The sequence below is a fragment of the Hyla sarda genome, unplaced genomic scaffold (genome assembly GCF_029499605.1).
Source record: "Hyla sarda isolate aHylSar1 unplaced genomic scaffold, aHylSar1.hap1 scaffold_571, whole genome shotgun sequence".
NCBI classification, from domain to species: Eukaryota; Metazoa; Chordata; class Amphibia; order Anura; family Hylidae; genus Hyla; species Hyla sarda.
The window spans coordinates 112,207-132,206 of NW_026610583.1; the positions used below are offsets into that span (position 1 = coordinate 112,207).

General features: G+C 54.3%; 1 protein-coding gene across 1 annotated transcript in view; it reads left to right on the plus strand.

The window, feature by feature from the left end:
* The window catches only part of ABCF2 (ATP binding cassette subfamily F member 2), a 58,306-nt gene that overhangs the window by 21,750 nt on the left and 16,556 nt on the right, over window positions 1–20,000 (plus strand). Inside the window, exons 4-8 of the mRNA XM_056554127.1 lie at window positions 3,562–3,657; window positions 3,757–3,876; window positions 9,377–9,466; window positions 9,554–9,664; window positions 10,513–10,704. Coding sequence (XP_056410102.1) covers window positions 3,562–3,657; window positions 3,757–3,876; window positions 9,377–9,466; window positions 9,554–9,664; window positions 10,513–10,704 — 609 coding nt within the window. The remainder of the gene's footprint in view (window positions 1–3,561; window positions 3,658–3,756; window positions 3,877–9,376; window positions 9,467–9,553; window positions 9,665–10,512; window positions 10,705–20,000) is intronic.

Consider the following 20,000-nt stretch of genomic DNA (forward strand, 5'->3'; position numbering starts at 1 on the left):
GAGGGGGGAGGAGATAGGGATTGGTGGTCAGCCCGCTCATTCTTGGAGGGGGGGGGGAGGAGATGGGGATTGGGGGGTCGGCACCGCTCATTCTTGGAGGGGGGGGGAGGAGATAGGGATTGGTGGTCAGCCCGCTCATTCTTGGGGTTGGGGGGGGGGGAGGGAGGAGATGGGGATTGGGGGTCGGCCCGCTCATTCTTGGGGGGGGGGGGGGGGGAGGAGATAGGGATTGGTGGTCAGCCCGCTCATTCTTGGAGGGGGGGAGGAGATGGGGATTGGGGGTCGGCCCGCTCATTCTTGGAGGGGGGGGAGGAGATGGGGATTGAGGGGTCGGCCCGCTCATTCTTGGAGGGGGGGGGGAGGAGATAGGGATTGGTGGTCAGCCCGCTCATTCTTGGGGTTGGGGGGGGGGGAGGGAGGAGATGGGGATTGGGGGTCGGCCCGCTCATTCTTGGAGGGGGGGGGAGGAGATTGGGGATTGGTGGTCAGCCCGCTCATTCTTGGGGTTGGGGGGGAGGGGGGAGGAGATGGGGATTGGGGGTCGGCCCACTCATTCTTGGAGGGGGGGGGAGGAGATGGGGATTGGTGGTCAGCCCGCTCATTCTTGGAGGGGGGGGGGGGGGGAGATGGGGATTGGGGGTCAGCCCGCTCACTCTTGGAGGGGGGGGGGGGGGGGGAGATGGGGATTGGGGGTCAGCCCGCTCATTCTTGGAGGGGGGGGGGGGGAGATGGGGATTGGGGGGTCAGCCCGCTCATTCTTGGAGGGGGGGGGGAGGAGATAGGGATTGGTGGTCAGCCCGCTCATTCTTGGAGGGGGGGGGAGGAGATGGGGATTGGGGGTCGGCCCGCTCATTCTTGGAGGGGGAGGAGATAGGGATTGGTGGTCAGCCCGCTCATTCTTGGAGGGGGGGGGAGGAGATGGGGATTGGGGGTCGGCCCGCTCATTCTTGGAGGGGGGGGGAGGAGATAGGGATTGGTGGTCAGCCCGCTCATTCTTGGGGTTGGGGGGGGGGGAGGGAGGAGATGGGGATTGGGGGTCGGCCCGCTCATTCTTGGGGGGGGGGGGGGGGGAGGAGATAGGGATTGGTGGTCAGCCCGCTCATTCTTGGAGGGGGGGGAGGAGATGGGGATTGGGGGTCGGCCCGCTCATTCTTGGAGGGGGGGGAGGAGATGGGGATTTGGGGGTCGGCCCGCTCATTCTTGGAGGGGGGGGGGGAGGAGATAGGGATTGGTGGTCAGCCCGCTCATTCTTGGGGTTGGGGGGGGGGGAGGGAGGAGATGGGGATTGGGGGTCGGCCCCGCTCATTCTTGGAGGGGGGGGGGAGGAGATGGGGATTGGTGGTCAGCCCGCTCATTCTTGGGGTTGGGGGGGAGGGGGGAGGAGATGGGGATTGGGGGTCGGCCCACTCATTCTTGGAGGGGGGGGGAGGAGATGGGGATTGGTGGTCAGCCCGCTCATTCTTGGGGGGGGGGGGGGGGGGGGGGAGGAGATGGGGATTGGGGGTCGGCCCGCCATTCTTGGAGGGGGAGGGGGGGAGAAGATGGGGATTGGGGGTCGGCCCGCTCATTCTTGGGGGGGGGGGGGGGAGGGGGGGGGATGGGGATTGGGGGTCGGCCCGCCCATTCTTGGGGGTGGGGGGTGGGAGGAGATGGGGATTGGGGGTCGGCCCGCCCTTTCTTGGGGGGGGGGGGGGAGGAGATGGGGATTGGGGGTCAGCCCGCTCATTGTTGGGGGGGGGGGGGGGAGGGAGGAGATGGGGATTGGGGGTCGGCCCGCTCATTCTTGGAGGGGGAGGGGGGAGGAGATGGGGATTGGGGGTCGGCCCGCTCATTCTTGGGGGGGGGGGGGGAGGAGATGGGGATTGGGGGGTCGGCCCGCCCATTCTTGGGGGGGGGGGGGGGAGGGGGGGGGGATGGGGATTGGGGGTCGGCCCGCCCATTCTTGGGGGGGGGGGGGGAGGAGATGGGGATTGGGGGTCGGCCCGCCCATTCTTGGGGGGGGGGGGGGGAGGGGGGGGGATGGGGATTGGGGGTCGGCCCGCTCATTCTTGGGGGGGGGGGGAGGGGGGGGGATGGGGATTGGGGGTCGGCCCGCTCATTCTTGGGGATTGGAGGTCGGCCCCGCCCATTCTTGGGGGGGGGGGGTGGGGGAGATGGGGATTGGGGGTCGGCCCGCTCATTCTTTGGGGGGGGGGGGATGGGGATTGGGGGTCGGCCCGCTCATTCTTGGGGGGGGGGGGGGGGATGGGGATTGGGGGTCGGCCCGCTCATTCTTGGGGGGGGGGGATGGGGATTGGGGGTCGGCCCGCTCATTCTTGGGGGGGGGGGGGGGGATGGGGATTGGGGGTCGGCCCCGCCCATTCTTGGGGGGGGGGGGGGGATGGGGATTGGGGGTCGGCCCGCTCATTCTTGGGGGGGGGGGGGGGAGATGGGGATTGGGGGTCGGGCCCGCTCATTCTTGGGGGGGGGGGGGGGGATGGAGGGATTGGGGGTCGGCCCGCTCATTCTTGGGGGGGGGGGGGGAGATGGGGATTGGGGGTCGGCCCGCCCATTTCTTGGGGGGGGGGGGGGAGGAGATGGGGATTGGGGGTCGGCCCGCCCCATTCTTGGGGGGGGGGGGGGAGGAGATGGGGATTGGGGGTCGGCCCGCCCATTCTTGGGGGGGGGGGGGGGGAGATGGGGATTGGGGGTCGGCCCACTCATTCTTGGGGGGGGAGATGGGGATTGGGGGTCGGCCCGCTCATTCTTGGGGGGGGAGATGGGGATTGGGGGTCGGCCCGCTCATTCTTGGGGGGGGGGAGATGGGGATTGGGGGTCGGCCCGCTCATTCTTGGGGGGGGGGGGGGAGATGGGGATTGGGGGTCGGCCCGCTCATTCTTGGGGGGGGGGGGGGGGGAGATGGGGATTGGGGGTCGGCCCGCTCATTCTTGGGGGGGGGGGGGAGATGGGGATTGGGGGGGGGGGGAGATGGGGATTGGTGGTCGGCCCGCTCATTCTTGGGGGGGGGGGGAGATGGGGATTGGGGGGTCGGCCCGCTCATTCTTGGGGAGGGGGGGGGGGGTAGGGGGAGATGGGGATTGGGGGTCGGCCCGCTCATTCTTGGGGGGGGGGGGGGGAGATGGGGATTGGGGGTCGGCCCGCTCATTCTTGGGGGGGGGGGGGAGATGGGGATTGGGGGTCGGCCCGCTCATTCTTGGGGGGGGGGGGGGGGGAGATGGGGATTGGGGGTCGGCCCGCTCATTCTTGGGGGGGGGGGGGGGGGTCGGCCCGCTCATTCTTGGGGGGGGGGGGGAGATGGGGATTGGGGGTCGGCCCGCTCATTCTTGGGGGGGGGGGGGGGAGATGGGGGTTGGGGGTCGGCCCGCTCATTCTTGGGGGGGGGGGGGGGGGGGGAGATGGGGGTTGGGGGTCGGCCCGCTCATTCTTGGGGGGGGGGGGAGATGGGGATTGGGGGTCGGCCCGCTCATTCTTGGGGGGGGGGGGGGGGGAGGAGATGGGGATTGGGGGTCGGCCCGCTCCTTCCGTTGGGGGCCCCTCTCTCATCTCTACTCTCCTATGCAGGGAAACTACGATCAGTATGTGAAGACTCGGCTGGAGCTGGAGGAGAATCAGATGAAGAGATTCAACTGGGAGCAGGATCAGATCGCGCACATGAAGGTGAGGAGTCACCCCAGTGTCATGTGGGAGGAGCTTGTGGGTGAGGGGAGGCGGAGCAAATGCTGGTGAAATAACAAAGTCTTTGTGTTCTTCCTGCAGAATTACATTGCCCGGTTCGGTCACGGCAGCGCCAAGTTAGCGCGTCAGGCGCAGAGCAAAGAGAAGACGCTGCAGAAGATGATGTCATCAGGACTGACCGAGCGGGTGGTCAATGACAAGGTAGGGGGGGGCCCGTGTGGGTGGGTGGTTGTCTGTTTACCCTGATTGTCCCCATTGATTGTGACTGTGCAGGATCCCACACATCAGTCATAGTAACAGCTCCCCTAGTGGTGGTGCAGGATCCTACACATATGTCATAGTAACAGCTCCCCTAGTGGTGGTGCAGGATCCTACACATATGTCATAGTAACAGCTCCCCCTAGTGATGGTGCAGGATCCTACACATATGTCATAGGAACAGCTCCCCCTAGTGGTGGTGCAGGATCCTACACATATGTCATAGTAACAGCTCCCCCTAGTGATGGTGCAGGATCCTACACATATGTCATAGTAACAGCTCCCCCTAGTGATGGTGCAGGATCCTACACATATGTCATAGGAACAGCTCCCCCTAGTGGTGGTGCAGGATCCTACACATATGTCATAGTAACAGCTCCCCCTAGTGGTGGTGCAGGATCCTACACATATGTCATAGTAACAGCTCCCCCTAGTGGTGGTGCAGGATGCTACACACAGATCAGTCATAGTAACAGCTCCCCCTAGTGGTGGTGCAGGATCCTACACATATGTCATAGTAACAGCTCCCCCTAGTGGTGGTGCAGGATCCTACACATATGTCATAGTAACAGCTCCCCCTAGTGGTGGTGCAGGATCCTACACATATGTCATAGTAACAGCTCCCCCTAGTGGTGGTGCAGGATCCTACACAGATCAGTCCATAGTAACAGCTCCCCCTAGTGGTGGTGCAGGATCCTACACATATGTCATAGTAACAGCTCCCCCTAGTGATGGTGCAGGATCCTACACATATGTCATAGGAACAGCTCCCCCTAGTGGTGGTGCAGGATCCTACACACAGATCAGTCATAGGAACAGCTCCCCTAGTGATGGTGCAGGATCCTACACACATCAGTCATAGTAACAGCTCCCCCTAGTGGTGTGCAGGATCCCACACATCAGTCATAGTAACAGCTCCCCTAGTGGTGGGTGCAGGATGCTACACACAGATCAGTCATAGTAACAGCTCCCCCTAGTGGTGGTGCAGGATCCTACACATATGTCATAGTAACAGCTCCCCCTAGTGGTTGGTGCAGGATCCTACACATATGTCATAGTAACAGCTCCCCCTAGTGGTGGTGCAGGATCCTACACATATGTCATAGTAACAGCTCCCCCTAGTGGTGGTGCAGGATCCTACACAGATCAGTCATAGTAACAGGCTCCCCCTAGTGGTGGTGCAGGATCCTACACATATGTCATAGGAACAGCTCCCCCTAGTGGTGGTGCAGGATCCTACACATATGTCATAGTAACAGCTCCCCCTAGTGGTGGTGCAGGATCCTACACACAGATCAGTCATAGGAACAGCTCCCCCTAGTGATGGTGCAGGATCCTACACACATCAGTCATAGTAACAGCTCCCCCTAGTGGTGGTGCAGGATCCCACACATCAGTCATAGTAACAGCTCCCCTAGTGGTGGTGCAGGATGCTACACACAGATCAGTCATAGTAACAGCTCCCCCTAGTGGTGGTGCAGCATCCTACACATATGTCATAGTAACAGCTCCCCCTAGTGGTGGTGCAGGATCCTACACATATGTCATAGTAACAGCTCCCCCTAGTGATGGTGCAGGATCCTACACACAGATCAGTCATAGTAACAGCTCCCCCTAGTGGTGGTGCAGGATCCTACACATATGTCATAGTAACCGCTCCCCCTAGTGGTGGTGCAGGATCCTACACATATGTCATAGTAACAGCTCCCCCTAGTGGTGGTGCAGGATCCTACACATATGTCATAGTAACAGCTCCCCCTAGTGGTGGTGCAGGATCCTACACAGATCAGTCACAGTAACAGCTCCCCCTAGTGGTGGTGCAGGATCCTACACACAGATCAGTCATAGTAACAGCTCCCCCTAGTGGTGGTGCAGGATCCTACACACAGATCAGTCATAGTAACAGCTCCCCCTAGTGGTGGTGCAGGATCCTACACATATGTCATAGTAACAGCTCCCCCTAGTGGTGGTGCAGGATCCTACACATATGTCATAGTAACAGCTCCCCCTAGTGATGGTGCAGGATCCTACACACAGATCAGTCATAGTAACAGCTCCTCCTAGTGGTGGTGCAGGATCCTACACATATGTCATAGTAACAGCTCCCCCTAGTGGTGGTGCAGGATCCTACACACAGATCAGTCACAGTAACAGCTCCCCCTAGTGGTGGTGCAGGATCCTACACACAGATCAGTCATAGTAACAGCTCCCCCTAGTGGTGGTGCAGGATCCTACACACAGATCAGTCATAGTAACAGCTCCCCCTAGTGGTGGTGCAGGATCCTACACATATGTCATAGTAACAGCTCCCCCTAGTGGTGGTGCAGGATCCTACACATATGTCATAGTAACAGCTCCCCCTAGTGATGGTGCAGGATCCTACACACAGATCAGTCATAGTAACAGCTCCCCCTAGTGGTGGTGCAGGATCCTACACACATATGTCATAGTAACAGCTCCCCCTAGTGGTGGTGCAGGATCCTACACATATGTCATAGTAACAGCTCCCCCTAGTGGTGGTGCAGGATCCTACACATATGTCATAGTAACAGCTCCCCCTAGTGATGGTGCAGGATCCTACACATATGTCATAGTAACAGCTCCCCCTAGTGGTGGTGCAGGATCCTACACACAGATCAGTCATAGTAACAGCTCCCCCTAGTGGTGGTGCAGGATCCTACACATATGTCATAGTAACAGCTCCCCCTAGTGGTGGTGCAGGATCCTACACATATGTCATAGTAACAGCTCCCCCTAGTGATGGTGCAGGATCCTACACATATGTCATAGTAACAGCTCCCCCTAGTGGTGGTGCAGGATCCTACACATATGTCATAGTAACAGCTCCCCCTAGTGGTGGTGCAGGATCCTACACATATGTCATAGTAACAGCTCCCCCTAGTGGTGGTGCAGGATCCTACACATATGTCATAGTAACAGCTCCCCCTAGTGGTGGTGCAGGATCCTACACATATGTCATAGTAACAGCTCCCCCTAGTGGTGGTGCAGGATCCTACACATATGTCATAGTAACAGCTCCCCCTAGTGGTGGTGCAGGATCCTACACATATGTCATAGTAACAGCTCCCCCTAGTGGTGGTGCAGGATCCTACACAGATCAGTCATAGTAACAGCTCCCCCTAGTGGTGGTGCAGGATCCTACACAGATCAGTCATAGTAACAGCTCCCCCTAGTGGTGGTGCAGGATCCTACACACAGATCAGTCATAGTAACAGCTCCCCCTAGTGGTGGTGCAGGATCCTACACATATGTCATAGTAACAGCTCCCCCTAGTGGTGGTGCAGGATCCTACACATATGTCATAGTAACAGCTCCCCCTAGTGGTGGTGCAGGATCCTACACATATGTCATAGTAACAGCTCCCCCTAGTGGTGGTGCAGGATCCTACACATATGTCATAGTAACAGCTCCCCCTAGTGGTGGTGCAGGATCCTACACATATGTCATAGTAACAGCTCCCCCTAGTGATGGTGCAGGATCCTACACATATGTCATAGTAACAGCTCCCCCTAGTGGTGGTGCAGGATCCTACACACAGATCAGTCATAGTAACAGCTCCCCCTAGTGATGGTGCAGGATCCTACACATATGTCACAGTAACAGCTCCCCCTAGTGGTGGTGCAGGATCCTACACAAATGTCATAGTAACAGCTCTCCCTAGTGATGGTGCAGGATCTTACACACATATCAGTCATAGTAACAGCTCCCCCTAGTGGTGGTGCAGGATCCTACACACAGATCAGTCATAGTAACAGCTCCCCCTAGTGGTGGTGCAGGATCCTACACACAGATCAGTCATAGTAACAGCTCCCCCTAGTGATGGTGCAGGATCCTACACAGATCAGTCATAGTAACAGCTCCCCCTAGTGGTGGTGCAGGATCCTACACATATGTCATAGTAACAGCTCTCCCTAGTGATGGTGCAGGATCTTACACACATATCAGTCATAGTAACAGCTCCCCCTAGTGGTGGTGCAGGATCCTACACACAGATCAGTCATAGTAACAGCTCCCCCTAGTGATGGTGCAGGATCCTACACATATGTCATAGTAACAGCTCCCCCTAGTGGTGGTGCAGGATCCTACACATATGTCATAGTAACAGCTCTCCCTAGTGATGGTGCAGGATCTTACACACAGATCAGTCATAGTAACAGCTCCCCCTAGTGGTGGTGCAGGATCCTACACACAGATCAGTCATAGTAACAGCTCCCCCTAGTGGTGGTGCAGGATCCTACACACAGATCAGTCATAGTAACAGCTCCCCCTAGTGGTGGTGCAGGATCCTACACAGATCAGTCATAGTAACAGCTCCCCCTAGTGATGGTGCAGGATCCTACACAGATCAGTCATAGTAACAGCTCCCCCTAGTGGTGGTGCAGGATCCTACACATATGTCATAGTAACAGCTCTCCCTAGTGATGGTGCAGGATCTTACACACATATCAGTCATAGTAACAGCTCCCCCTAGTGGTGGTGCAGGATCCTACACACAGATCAGTCATAGTAACAGCTCCCCCTAGTGATGGTGCAGGATCCTACACATATGTCATAGTAACAGCTCCCCCTAGTGGTGGTGCAGGATCCTACACATATGTCATAGTAACAGCTCTCCCTAGTGATGGTGCAGGATCTTACACACAGATCAGTCATAGTAACAGCTCCCCCTAGTGGTGGTGCAGGATCCTACACACAGATCAGTCATAGTAACAGCTCTCCCTAGTGGTGGTGCAGGATCCTACACACAGATCAGTCATAGTAACAGCTCCCCCTAGTGGTGGTGCAGGATCCTACACACAGATCAGTCATAGTAACAGCTCCCCCTAGTGGTGGTGCAGGATCCTACACATATGTCATAGTAACAGCTCCCCCTAGTGGTGGTGCAGGATCCTACACATATGTCATAGTAACAGCTCCCCCTAGTGGTGGTGCAGGATCCTACACATATGTCATAGTAACAGCTCCCCCTAGTGGTGGTGCAGGATCCTACACATATGTCATAGTAACAGCTCCCCCTAGTGGTGGTGCAGGATCCTACACATATGTCATAGTAACAGCTCCCCCTAGTGGTGGTGCAGGATCCTACACATATGTCATAGTAACAGCTCCCCCTAGTGGTGGTGCAGGATCCCACACACAGATCAGTCATAGTAACAGCTCCCCCTAGTGGTGGTGCAGGATCCTACACATATGTCATAGTAACAGCTCCCCCTAGTGGTGGTGCAGGATCCTACACATATGTCATAGTAACAGCTCCCCCTAGTGGTGGTGCAGGATCCTACACATATGTCATAGTAACAGCTCCCCCTAGTGATGGTGCAGGATCCTACACACAGATCAGTCATAGTAACAGCTCCCCCTAGTGGTGGTGTTTCGGGCTCAGGACTGACCGGTGGTCGCTGACCTCTTCCTTGTATTTCAGACTCTGTCGTTTTGCTTCCCGTCCTGTGGTAAGATCCCTCCCCCGGTCATCATGGTGCAGAACGTCAGCTTCCGATACACCGCCGATGGGGTAAGTGCCAGATAGGCCCCGCCCCTATATAGTCCCCACCCCCTTGTGAGTGCCTGTGTAACGCTTATCTCTGTCTCCATCATTCAGCCGCTCATCTATAAGAACCTGGAGTTTGGAATAGACCTGGACACCAGAGTGGCCCTTGTGGGTCCTAACGGGGCCGGAAAATCCACCTTATTAAAGCTGCTGACAGGGGAGGTGAGAGGCGTCTTCTGTGCCGTGTTACCTCTCCGCCATCTTGTCTTCTCTGAGCCCCGCCCCCATCTTGTTTTCTCTGAGGCCCTCGCCCCCATCTTGTCTTCTCTGAGGCCCCCCCCATCTTGTCTTCTCTGAGGCCCCCGCCCCCATCTTGTCTTCTCTGAGGCCCCCGCCCCCATCTTGTCTTCTCTGAGGCCCCCGCCCCCATCTTGTCTTCTCTGAGGCCCCCGCCCCCATCATGTCTTCTCTGAGCCCCGCCCCATCTTGTCTTCTCTGAGGCCCCCGCCCCCATCTTGTCTTCTCTGAGGCCCCCGCCCCCATCATGTCTTCTCTGAGCCCCGCCCTATCTTGTCTTCTCTGAGCCCCCGCCCCCATCTTGTCTTCTCTGAGGCCCCCCCCATCTTGTCTTCTCTGAGGCCCCCCCCATCTTGTCTTCTCTGAGGCCCCCGCCCCCATCTTGTCTTCTCTGAGGCCCCCCCCATCTTGTCTTCTCTGAGGCCCCCGCCCCCATCTTGTCTTCTCTGAGGCCCCCGCCCCCATCTTGTCTTCTCTGAGGCCCCCGCCCCCATCTTGTCTTCTCTGAGCCCCCCCCCCATCTTGTCTTCTCTGAGCCCCCCCCCCATCTTGTCTTCTCTGAGGCCCCCGCCCCCATCTTGTCTTCTCTGAGGCCCCCGCCCCCATCTTGTCTTCTCTGAGGCCCCCCGCCCCCATCTTGTCTTCTCTGAGGCCCCCCGCCCCCCCCCATCTAGTCTTCTCTGAGGCCCCCGCCCCCTCCCCATCTGGTCTTTTCTTACCCCCCCCTCTTGTCTTGTCTTTTCTGACCCCACCTTCCCCACGTGTATGTGCAGCTGCTGCCTTCAGATGGAATGATCCGGAAACATTCTCATGTGAAGATCGGCCGATACCATCAGCACCTGACGGAGCAGCTGGAGCTGGACCTGTCCCCCCTGGAGTACATGATGAAGTGTTACCCCGACATCAAGGAGAAGGAGGAGATGAGGAAGATCATCGGGAGGTACGGGCTGACCGGGAAACAGCAGGTGAGTGCCGGCCGCTGACAGGAGCCGCCAGACATGACATCATCCAGTGAGATCAGTCACATGATGTAATATATAGAGGTTATATCAGTACTGGAGCGTTATAAGAGGAGCGGCTGATATCACATATGATGTAATATATAGAGATTATATCAGTACTGGAGCGTTATAAGAGGAGCGGCTGATATCACATATGATGTAATATATAGAGATTATATCAGTACTGGAGCGTTATAAGAGGAGCGGCTGATATCACATATGATGTAATATATAGAGATTATATCAGTACTGGAGCGTTATAAGAGGAGCGGCTGATATCACGTATGATGTAATATATAGAGATTATATCAGTACTGGAGCGTTATAAGAGGAGCGGCTGATATCACATATGATGTAATATATAGAGGTTATATCAGTACTGGAGCGTTATAAGAGGAGCGGATGATATCACATATGATGTAATATAACGCTCCAGTACTGATATAATCTCTATATATTACATCATATGTGATGATATCAGCCGCTCCTCTTATAACGCTCCAGTACTGATATAACCTCTATATATATTACATCATATGTGATGATATCAGCCGCTCCTCTTATAACGCTCCAGTACTGATATAACCTCTATATATATTACATCATATGTGATGATATCAGCCGCTCCTCTTATAACGCTCCAGTACTGATATAACCTCTATATATTACATCATATGTGATATTATCCGCTCCCCTTTTAACGCTCCAGTACTGATATTATCCGCTCCCCTTATATAGAGATTATATCACATATGATGTAATATATAGAGGTTATATCAGTACTGGAGCGTTATAAGAGGAGCGGCTGATATCATCACATATAATGTAATATATAGAGATTATATCAGTACTGGAGCGTTATAAGAGGAGCGGCTGATATCATCACATATGATGTAATATATAGAGGTTATATCAGTACTGGAGCGTTATAAGAGGAGCGGCTGATATCATCACATATGATGTAATATATAGAGGTTATATCAGTACTGGAGCGTTATAAGAGGAGCGGCTGATATCACATATGATGTAATATATAGAGATTATATCAGTACTGGAGCGTTATAAGAGGAGCGGCTGATATCATCACATATGATGTAATATATATAGAGGTTATATCAGTACTGGAGCGTTATAAGAGGAGCGGCTGATATAACCTCTATATATTACATATGTGACTGATATCAGCCGCTCCTCTTATAACGCTCCAGTACTGATATAACCTCTATATATTACATATGTGACTGATATCAGTACTGGAGCGTTATAAGAGGAGCGGCTGATATCATCACATATGATGTAATATATAGAGGTTATATCAGTACTGGAGCGTTATAAGAGGAGCGGCTGATATCACATATGATGTAATATATAGAGGTTATATCAGTACTGGAGCGTTATAAGAGGAGCGGCTGATATCATCACATATGATGTAATATATAGATTATATCAGTACTGGAGCATTATAAGAGGAGCGGCTGATATCATCACATATGATGTAATATATAGAGATTATATCAGTACTGGAGCGTTATAAGAGGAGCGGCTGATATCATCACATATGATGTAATATATAGAGATTATATCAGTACTGGAGCGTTATAAGAGGAGCGGCTGATATCACATATGATGTAATATATAGAGATTATATCAGTACTGGAGCGTTATAAGAGGAGCGGCTGATATCACATGTGATGTAATATATAGAGATTATATCAGTACTGGAGCGTTATAAGAGGATATCAGTCACATGATGTACTACACTGCTCAAGAATATAAAGGTCTCCCTGCGATAACACGTCCTGATCTGAATGAACTAATCGTATGAAATCTTTTCCCCTTTACATAATTGAATGTGACAACAAAATCACCAAAAATTATCCATGGAAATCATTAACCCCTGGAGGTCTGGATATGGAGTTACACTCAAAATCACAGTGGAAAACCCCACTACAGGCTGATCCAACTTTATGTAATGTCCTTATACAAGTCCCAATGAGGCTCAGTAGTGTGTGTGGCCTCCACGTGCCCGTATGACCTCCCCGCCTGGGCATGATCCTGATGAGGTGGAGGATGGTCTCCTGAGGGATGTCCTCCCAGACCTGGACTAAAGCATCCGCCAACTCCTGGACAGTCTGTGGTGGATGGAGCGAGACGTCCCAGATGTGCCCAATCGGGTTCAGGGGAACGGGCGGCCAGTCCATAGCATCAATGCCTTCCTCTTGTAGGAACTGCTGACACACTCCAGCCACATGAGGTCTAGCATTGTCTTGTATTAGGAGGAACCCAACCGCACCAGCATATGGTCTCACAAGGGGTCTGAGGGTCTCATCTCAGTACTTCATGGCAGTCAGACTACCTCTGGCAACACATGGACGGCTGTGCAGCCCCCCAAAGAAATGCCACCCCACACAATTACTGACCCACCGCCAAACCGGTCATGCTGGAGGATGTTGGAGGCAGCAGAACGTTCTCCACGGCGTCTCCAGACTCTGTCACACGTGCTCAGTGTGAACCTGCTTTCATCTGTGAAGAGCACCGGGCGCCAGTGGCCAGTTTGCCAATCTTGGTGTTCTCTGGCAAATGCCAAATGTCCTGCACGGTGTTGGGCACAACCCCCACCTGTGGACGTCGGGCCCTCATACCACCCTCACCTGTGGACGTCGGGCCCTCATACCACCCCCACCTGTGGACGTCAGGCCCTCATACCCCCTCATGGAGTCTGTTTCTGACCGTTTGAGTGGACACATGCACATTTGTGTCCTGCTGGAGGTCATTTTGCAGGGTTCTGGCAGTGCTCCTCCTGCTCCTCCTGGCACAAAGGCGGAGGTAGCGGTCCTGCTGCTGGGTTGTTACCCTCCTACGGCCTCCTCCACGTCTCCTGATGTACTGGCCTGTCTCCTGGTAGCGCCTCCATGCTCTGGACACTACACTGACAGACACAGCCAACCTTCTTGCCACAGCTCGCATTGATGTGCCATCCTGGATGAGCTGCACTACCTGAGCCACTTGTGTGGGTTGTAGACTCCGTCTCATGCTACCACTAGAGTGAAAGCACCGCCAGCATTCAAAAGTGACCAAAACATCAGCCAGGAAGCATAGGAACTGAGAAGTGGTCTGTGATCACCACCTGCAGAACCACTCCTTTATTGGGGGTGTCTTGCCTATAAATTCCACGTGTTGTCTGTTCCATGTGAAATTGATTGTCAATCATTGTTCTTCCTGAGTGGACAGTGGGATCTCACACAAGTGTCAGTGACTTGGAGTCACATTGTGTTGGTTAACCCATTAACGACCATGGACGTGTATACACGTCCGGGGGGGATGCACATTCCCGCACCTGGATGAGTACACAAGTCCATGGTTCTCGTGGGTACTGCCCAGTGTGTGGCAGGGACTTTAACACAGCTGGGACCCTGCCGCACTCCTGGGACCGAGGTAAACTTCGGTCCCAATAGTTTAACCCTTACAGCCATGGTCAGAAGCGATCGTGAGCTGTAAGGAGTTTGACAGAGGGATGAGGCTCCCTCTGTCTCTGTCCTGCAGCACCCCGCAATGATGGCAGGGTGCTGCCAGTTACCTGGGAAGCCCGTGGGTTTACAAGCACCCCCAGGTCTGCCCCGGTTATCAGGATGTGCCAGAGGCGCTTCTTGATATGCTGCCTGCTAGTGTAAAACTGACAGGCAGCATATAACTGCAATGCTTTGGAATACTAAGTATCCCAAAGCATAAAAAATGTAAAAAAAATCACGCTTCGGATGCCTGCCAGCAGTCACGATAATGAGCTCCCTGCTGCGGCTGGGTATCTGTGTCCACTCATTACGGTGGCTTTCCCGCCGGCAGTCATGATCATGAGCTCCCTGCTGCGGCTGGGTATCTGTGTCCACTCATTACGGTGGATTTCCCGCAGGCAGTCATGATCATGAGCTCCCTGCTGCGGCTGGGTATCTGTGTCCACTCATTACAGTGGATTTCCCGCAGGCAGTCATGATCATGAGCTCCCTGCTGCGGCTGGGTATCTGTGTCCACTCATTACAGTGGATTTCCTGCAGGCAGTCATGATCATGAGCTCTCTGCTGCGGCTGGGTATCTGTGTCCACTCATTACAGTGGATTTCCCGCAGGCAGTCATGATCATGAGCTCTCTGCTGCGGCTGGGTATCTGTGTCCACTCATTACAGTGGATTTCCCGCAGGCAGTCATGATCATGAGCTCTCTGCTGCGGCTGGGTATCTGTGTCCACTCATTACAGTGGATTTCCCGCAGGCAGTCATGATCATGAGCTCTCTGCTGCGGCTGGGTATCTGTGTCCACTCATTACAGTGGATTTCCCGCAGGCAGTCATGATCATGAGCTCTCTGCTGCGGCTGGGTATCTGTGTCCACTCATTACAGTGGATTTCCCGCAGGCAGTCATGATCATGAGCTCTCTGCTGCGGCTGGGTATCTGTGTCCTCTCATTACAGTGGATTTCCCGCAGGCAGTCATGAGCCGACACATAAGATTGAGAGGCTACATTTGCAGAAACGCGTCTTGTAACGTCTATACTTACTGTATTACTAATAAATCATTGTCATTGCATCGAAGCCGCTGGTGGTGGGATTTCTTCTTCTCCATTGGGTTTATATGATCCACGAGCTCGGCGCATCCTATCCTGAGCCGACACACTGAGCTCACCATCCGCAGCAGTCATCTCACCCTTGTGTCTGCCGGGGGCATTCGTCCCGTTCATGTATGTTAGAGGTATCCATCAGCGTCCTGTGAGAGTGGTGCTGACATATACTGTAGTGGCTCCAATCATTTCTGAATGACACCGCTCCAGTATACATTGGCATCACAACAGACACCGATACTGCAGAAATGCTGGCGACCCCCCCCCCCCCCCCCCACAACAATATATACCAGTGTTTATGATCGCCCAGTGATGGATATATTGGCCATGAGCGGGTGATTATTCCCACAACATGGCGGATATATCCATCAGGAACTTTAAAGGGGATAAGATACCTGATCGTGGGAGTACCTCCGCTGGGGACCCCCGGGATCTTGCATGCGGCACCCTGTTTGTAATCAGTCCCCGGAGCGTGATAGCTGTCACGCCCCCTCCCATAGGCTTGCATTGAGGGGCGGAGCATGACGTAACACTCCGCCGGCCCTGTGGTCGTCAGTAATCAGACCCGGAGCGAACACTAAGCGAGTACAAACGGGGTCCGCATGCAAGATCCCGGGGGTCCCCAGCGGCGGGACTCCTGCGATCAGGCATCTTATCCCCTATCCTTTCGATATAAGAGGTCTAAGCACCGGAGAACCCATTTAACCATCGCAGACAACCGCGTGTCACGGCGCCAAGGAGTGATCAGCGCGGTCCCAGGTCCAGACAATACACTTGTAGGGGGGTTGGGGTATATCTGGTATATACAATACACTTGTAGGGGGGTTGGGGTATATCTGGTATATACAATACACTTGTAGGGGGGGGGGGGGTATATCTGGTATATACAATACACTTGTAGGGGGGGGGTATATCTGGTATATACAATACACTTGTAGGGTTGGGGTATATCTGGTATATACAATACACTTGTAGGGGGGCAGTATATCTGGTATATACAATACACTTGTAGGGGGGCAGTATATCTGGTATATACAATACACTTGTAGGGGGGCAGTATATCTGGTATATACAATACACTTGTAGGGTTGGGGTATATCTGGTATATACAATACACTTGTAGGGGGGGTATATCTGGTATATACAATACACTTGTAGGGGGGGGTATATCTGGTATATACAATACACTTGTAAGGGGGGGGGGTATATCTGGTATATACAATACACTTGTAGGGGGGGCAGTATATCTGGTATATACAATACACTTGTAGGGGGGTTGGGGTAAACCTTGTGGAGGAGGTTTCTGATTCGGCCTCCGACTCAAAGGAACGCACGGATGCCTGATGTGGTGTACTCATTGGTTTCGGCCATAAGACACACCTTCCATCTAAAGGACCCAGGAACTTCGGACGTGGCTCCAGAAGTCTTTCTTCGTGCCCAATCGGCACCTAAGACTTTCAGCTCACACTGAATTTTACGCCCTGCTGGTATCCGCCTGGAGGCACCCTGTCAAGACGGTTCAAGTGCGGTATCCCTTCGCCATGGACCTCAGCCTTTAAGGATCCAGCAGACATGCCTTTGAGACAGCAGGTTCTTCCTGCTTTTGCTTCAGCCTGGGTGTCAAAGGCCCTTTCAGTATGGTCTCCCAACTCCGCCAGGGTAGTCTTCAAGATACCTCTAGAGGATTTGTTTAATCTAGCTCTCCGATGCTCCGCAGCTGGAGATTTTCTGTGTTCTGCTTCCATGCGCAGCCACTGTGCTGCCTTTGCCACAAGCTACCTGGTAGCCACCGTCCCTCCATATGGCTTAAAGCCTGGAATGTGGATGCCGCCTTCAGGAAGTGAGGCGACGGGCAGAGAAGAGTTCTTTATTACCTCTGGATAAGGCTCACAGAACCGCTTTCTGTAGTAAGTCCTCCTTCTGGTTCTGCGGACCTTTGGTACCATCAAGGGGTACCAACAAAGGGTCCAGCCTGGCGCTTTCACGGGAAGAGGGCTCCCTCCTTCCAGACCTGCCCCGGAGGTTGGCTATCCTTTCCGGCCGTTTTGCGGCCCCATCAGGCACCCGTAGGCCTTCCTCGGTCTGAAGGGTCGCCCCCACCCCACCCGCTGACCTTTCTCGGGTGGTTGGTCGCCTCTTACTCTTCCGGGACTCCTGGACTACGCACATTCAGGACTCCTAGGTCAGGGATGTGGTAGTCAACGGATACAGGATCGAATTTGCTTCCCTTCCTTGGATTTGTCTTTTTCTTTCCTGGACCCTCCGGTTCCCCTCTCTAGCGGAAGCATTTCAGGGCGCACCCCAGCTCCTTTTTTATCCAGGGAGTAATTGTCCCGGTTCCTTCTGGGGAATGTTTTCGAGGTTTATTCCAACCTCTTTGTGGTCCCCAAGAAAGGCGTTTCTGTTCGCCCACTCTTGGTTCTCGAGTATCTCAGCCAGCATCTTCTGCCTTCCATCCCGAATGGTGTCTCTGTTCGGTGCTGGCGTCCATGGTTCACGGGGAATTTTCGTTCCTCGGTGGACATCAAGGATGCCTGCCTCCACATCCTCATTGTTTCCCGGTCATCAGCGGTAGCTCCGCTTTGCCGTTTCGGACGGTCATTTCCTATTGTGGCTCTCCATTTTGGTCTGACCACTTCTCCGCGGACCTTTCACAAAGACCTGGCGCCTGTGATAGCCACTCTTTACGGACAACAGTTGTTTCCGTGAGTCCTTACTTGGACGACCTCCTGATCAGAGCTCCAGCCAGGGCCCAGATCCTTGAGTCTTAGTCTCAACCTCCTGACCTTGTCTCACTTCGGTTGGGTGTTCAATCGGGACAAGTCCAACTGCTCTCCTGGGCTCCAGTTCGACGCGGCCTCTACCCGCTTTTGTTTCAGTCGGCTGGCTCTCTTATCAAGAGTCCAATGACTTCTGCACCCTGCTCCAGTTTCCATTTTCTTTTGCATGGATGTCCTGGACCAGTTAGTGGCGGCCATGGAGGCCGTGCCATTTGCCCAGTTTCATCACCGACCTCTTCAACTGGTGATTCTCTTCTGGTGGGACAGGTCTCCATTGTCTCTCGACCGCAAGATCGTTCTCGGGGCCTTGGTCCCCTGAGAAACCCTTTTCCCCTTCAACATGTTTGGGCTTAGGGCAATTCTTTCTTGGCTTGCTTCTTGGGAAATTCCCTTTGGGGCGGAACTCGGGTTCCGGCATCTCAGCGATCTTCATTCTGGACGTTTCTGGGATGTGGTCTTTCTCAGACGGTCCTCAGCCGTCCAAGGCAAGTGGTCCCTACATCCAGAGGTGTTTGCAGTGACCTGCAACCTCTGGGGCGCTCCAGGCGTGGACCTCTGCACGTTCCGCCACAACCAAACCGTTCCCTTCTATTGGTCGGGCTTTGCCCTTCCTTATCTGTTTCCTCCCCTTCCTCTCCTTTTGGGGTCCTGAGGCATCTCACAGCAGAGGGCGTTCCCGCCATTCTCGTGGCACAGGCTGGCCCCGGCGGGCGTGGTACGTCGTCATGGTCAGGCTCCTGAACGGTCTTACCGCTGCACCTTCCCTTATGTCCACACCTCCTGTATCAGGTCTCCTGGGCCACCTCTATTTACCGTCTCTGCTTTTGACGGCGTGGCGATTGAGACAGCGGTTCTGAGGACCCGCAGTTTCTCTTCCAAGTGGCTCGCACCATGCTGAGGGCTCGCAAGCCTTCCCCTGCAAAGATTTACTACCATACCTGGCGGTCTTATTTCTGTTGGTGTGACACTCCAGCCTTTTTTCTTCGGTCGTGGTTGGCTTCAGCTCCTTAGGAGTCAAAGGTTCGGCCGTTTCCATTCTTTTCCAACGTTCTCTGGCTTTCAATTATCATGTCCAAACCTAGTTCAGGGAGTGGCACAAGCTGCCCCCTCCTTATCAGTCTACTTTTTTCCCGTGGGACTTGCACTGGGTCTTAGATGCCCTGCAAGGACCCCCTTTTGAACCTCTCAGGGACATTTCTTTTCGCCTCCTTCCCCAGAAGGTGGCGTTCCTTATTGCTCTTCCCTCTGTTAGGAGGGTGTCAGAGCTTGCAGCTCTCTGCTGCCGTTCTCCCTTCCTGGTTGTATACAAGACAAGTTGTTTTGTTTTCCGTCCAGGTCCGTCCTTCGTACCTGATGGTTTTGACTTTTTCATCTCAATGAGGACATAGTCCTTCCATCCTTTTGTCCGGCCCCTTCTCATCCCTGGAAGCGTTTGTTCCACAACCTGTTGTGGTCGTTGGACAAGACAACCATTTTGGGAGCTTATCGCTGCAAGGGGAAGATCCACCCTTCAGGGTTTTTGCTCATTCTGTCAGTTTTTTTGGGGCATCCTGAGCCTCCGCTATGTGGCTTCAGCCTTGCAATTCTGTGAGGTGTCCACGTGGTTGTCTTTGTACACTTTCTCAAGGTGCTACCAGATTCATGCCCTCCCATCAGCTGATGCTACTCTGGGCCGTAAGACGTTGCAGGTGGTGATGGTCCAACTGTCCACCTGTCTGATTCCTTACTCGCCCAAGGGATGGCTTTGGTACGTCCCATGGTCTGTGTCCCCCAATGGAGCCCATAGAGAAAAGGAGATTTTTATGCTTACTGTAAAATCTTTCTCGAAGGATCCATTGGGGGACACAGCTCCCAGCCTTTTTTCCGGTGTTCC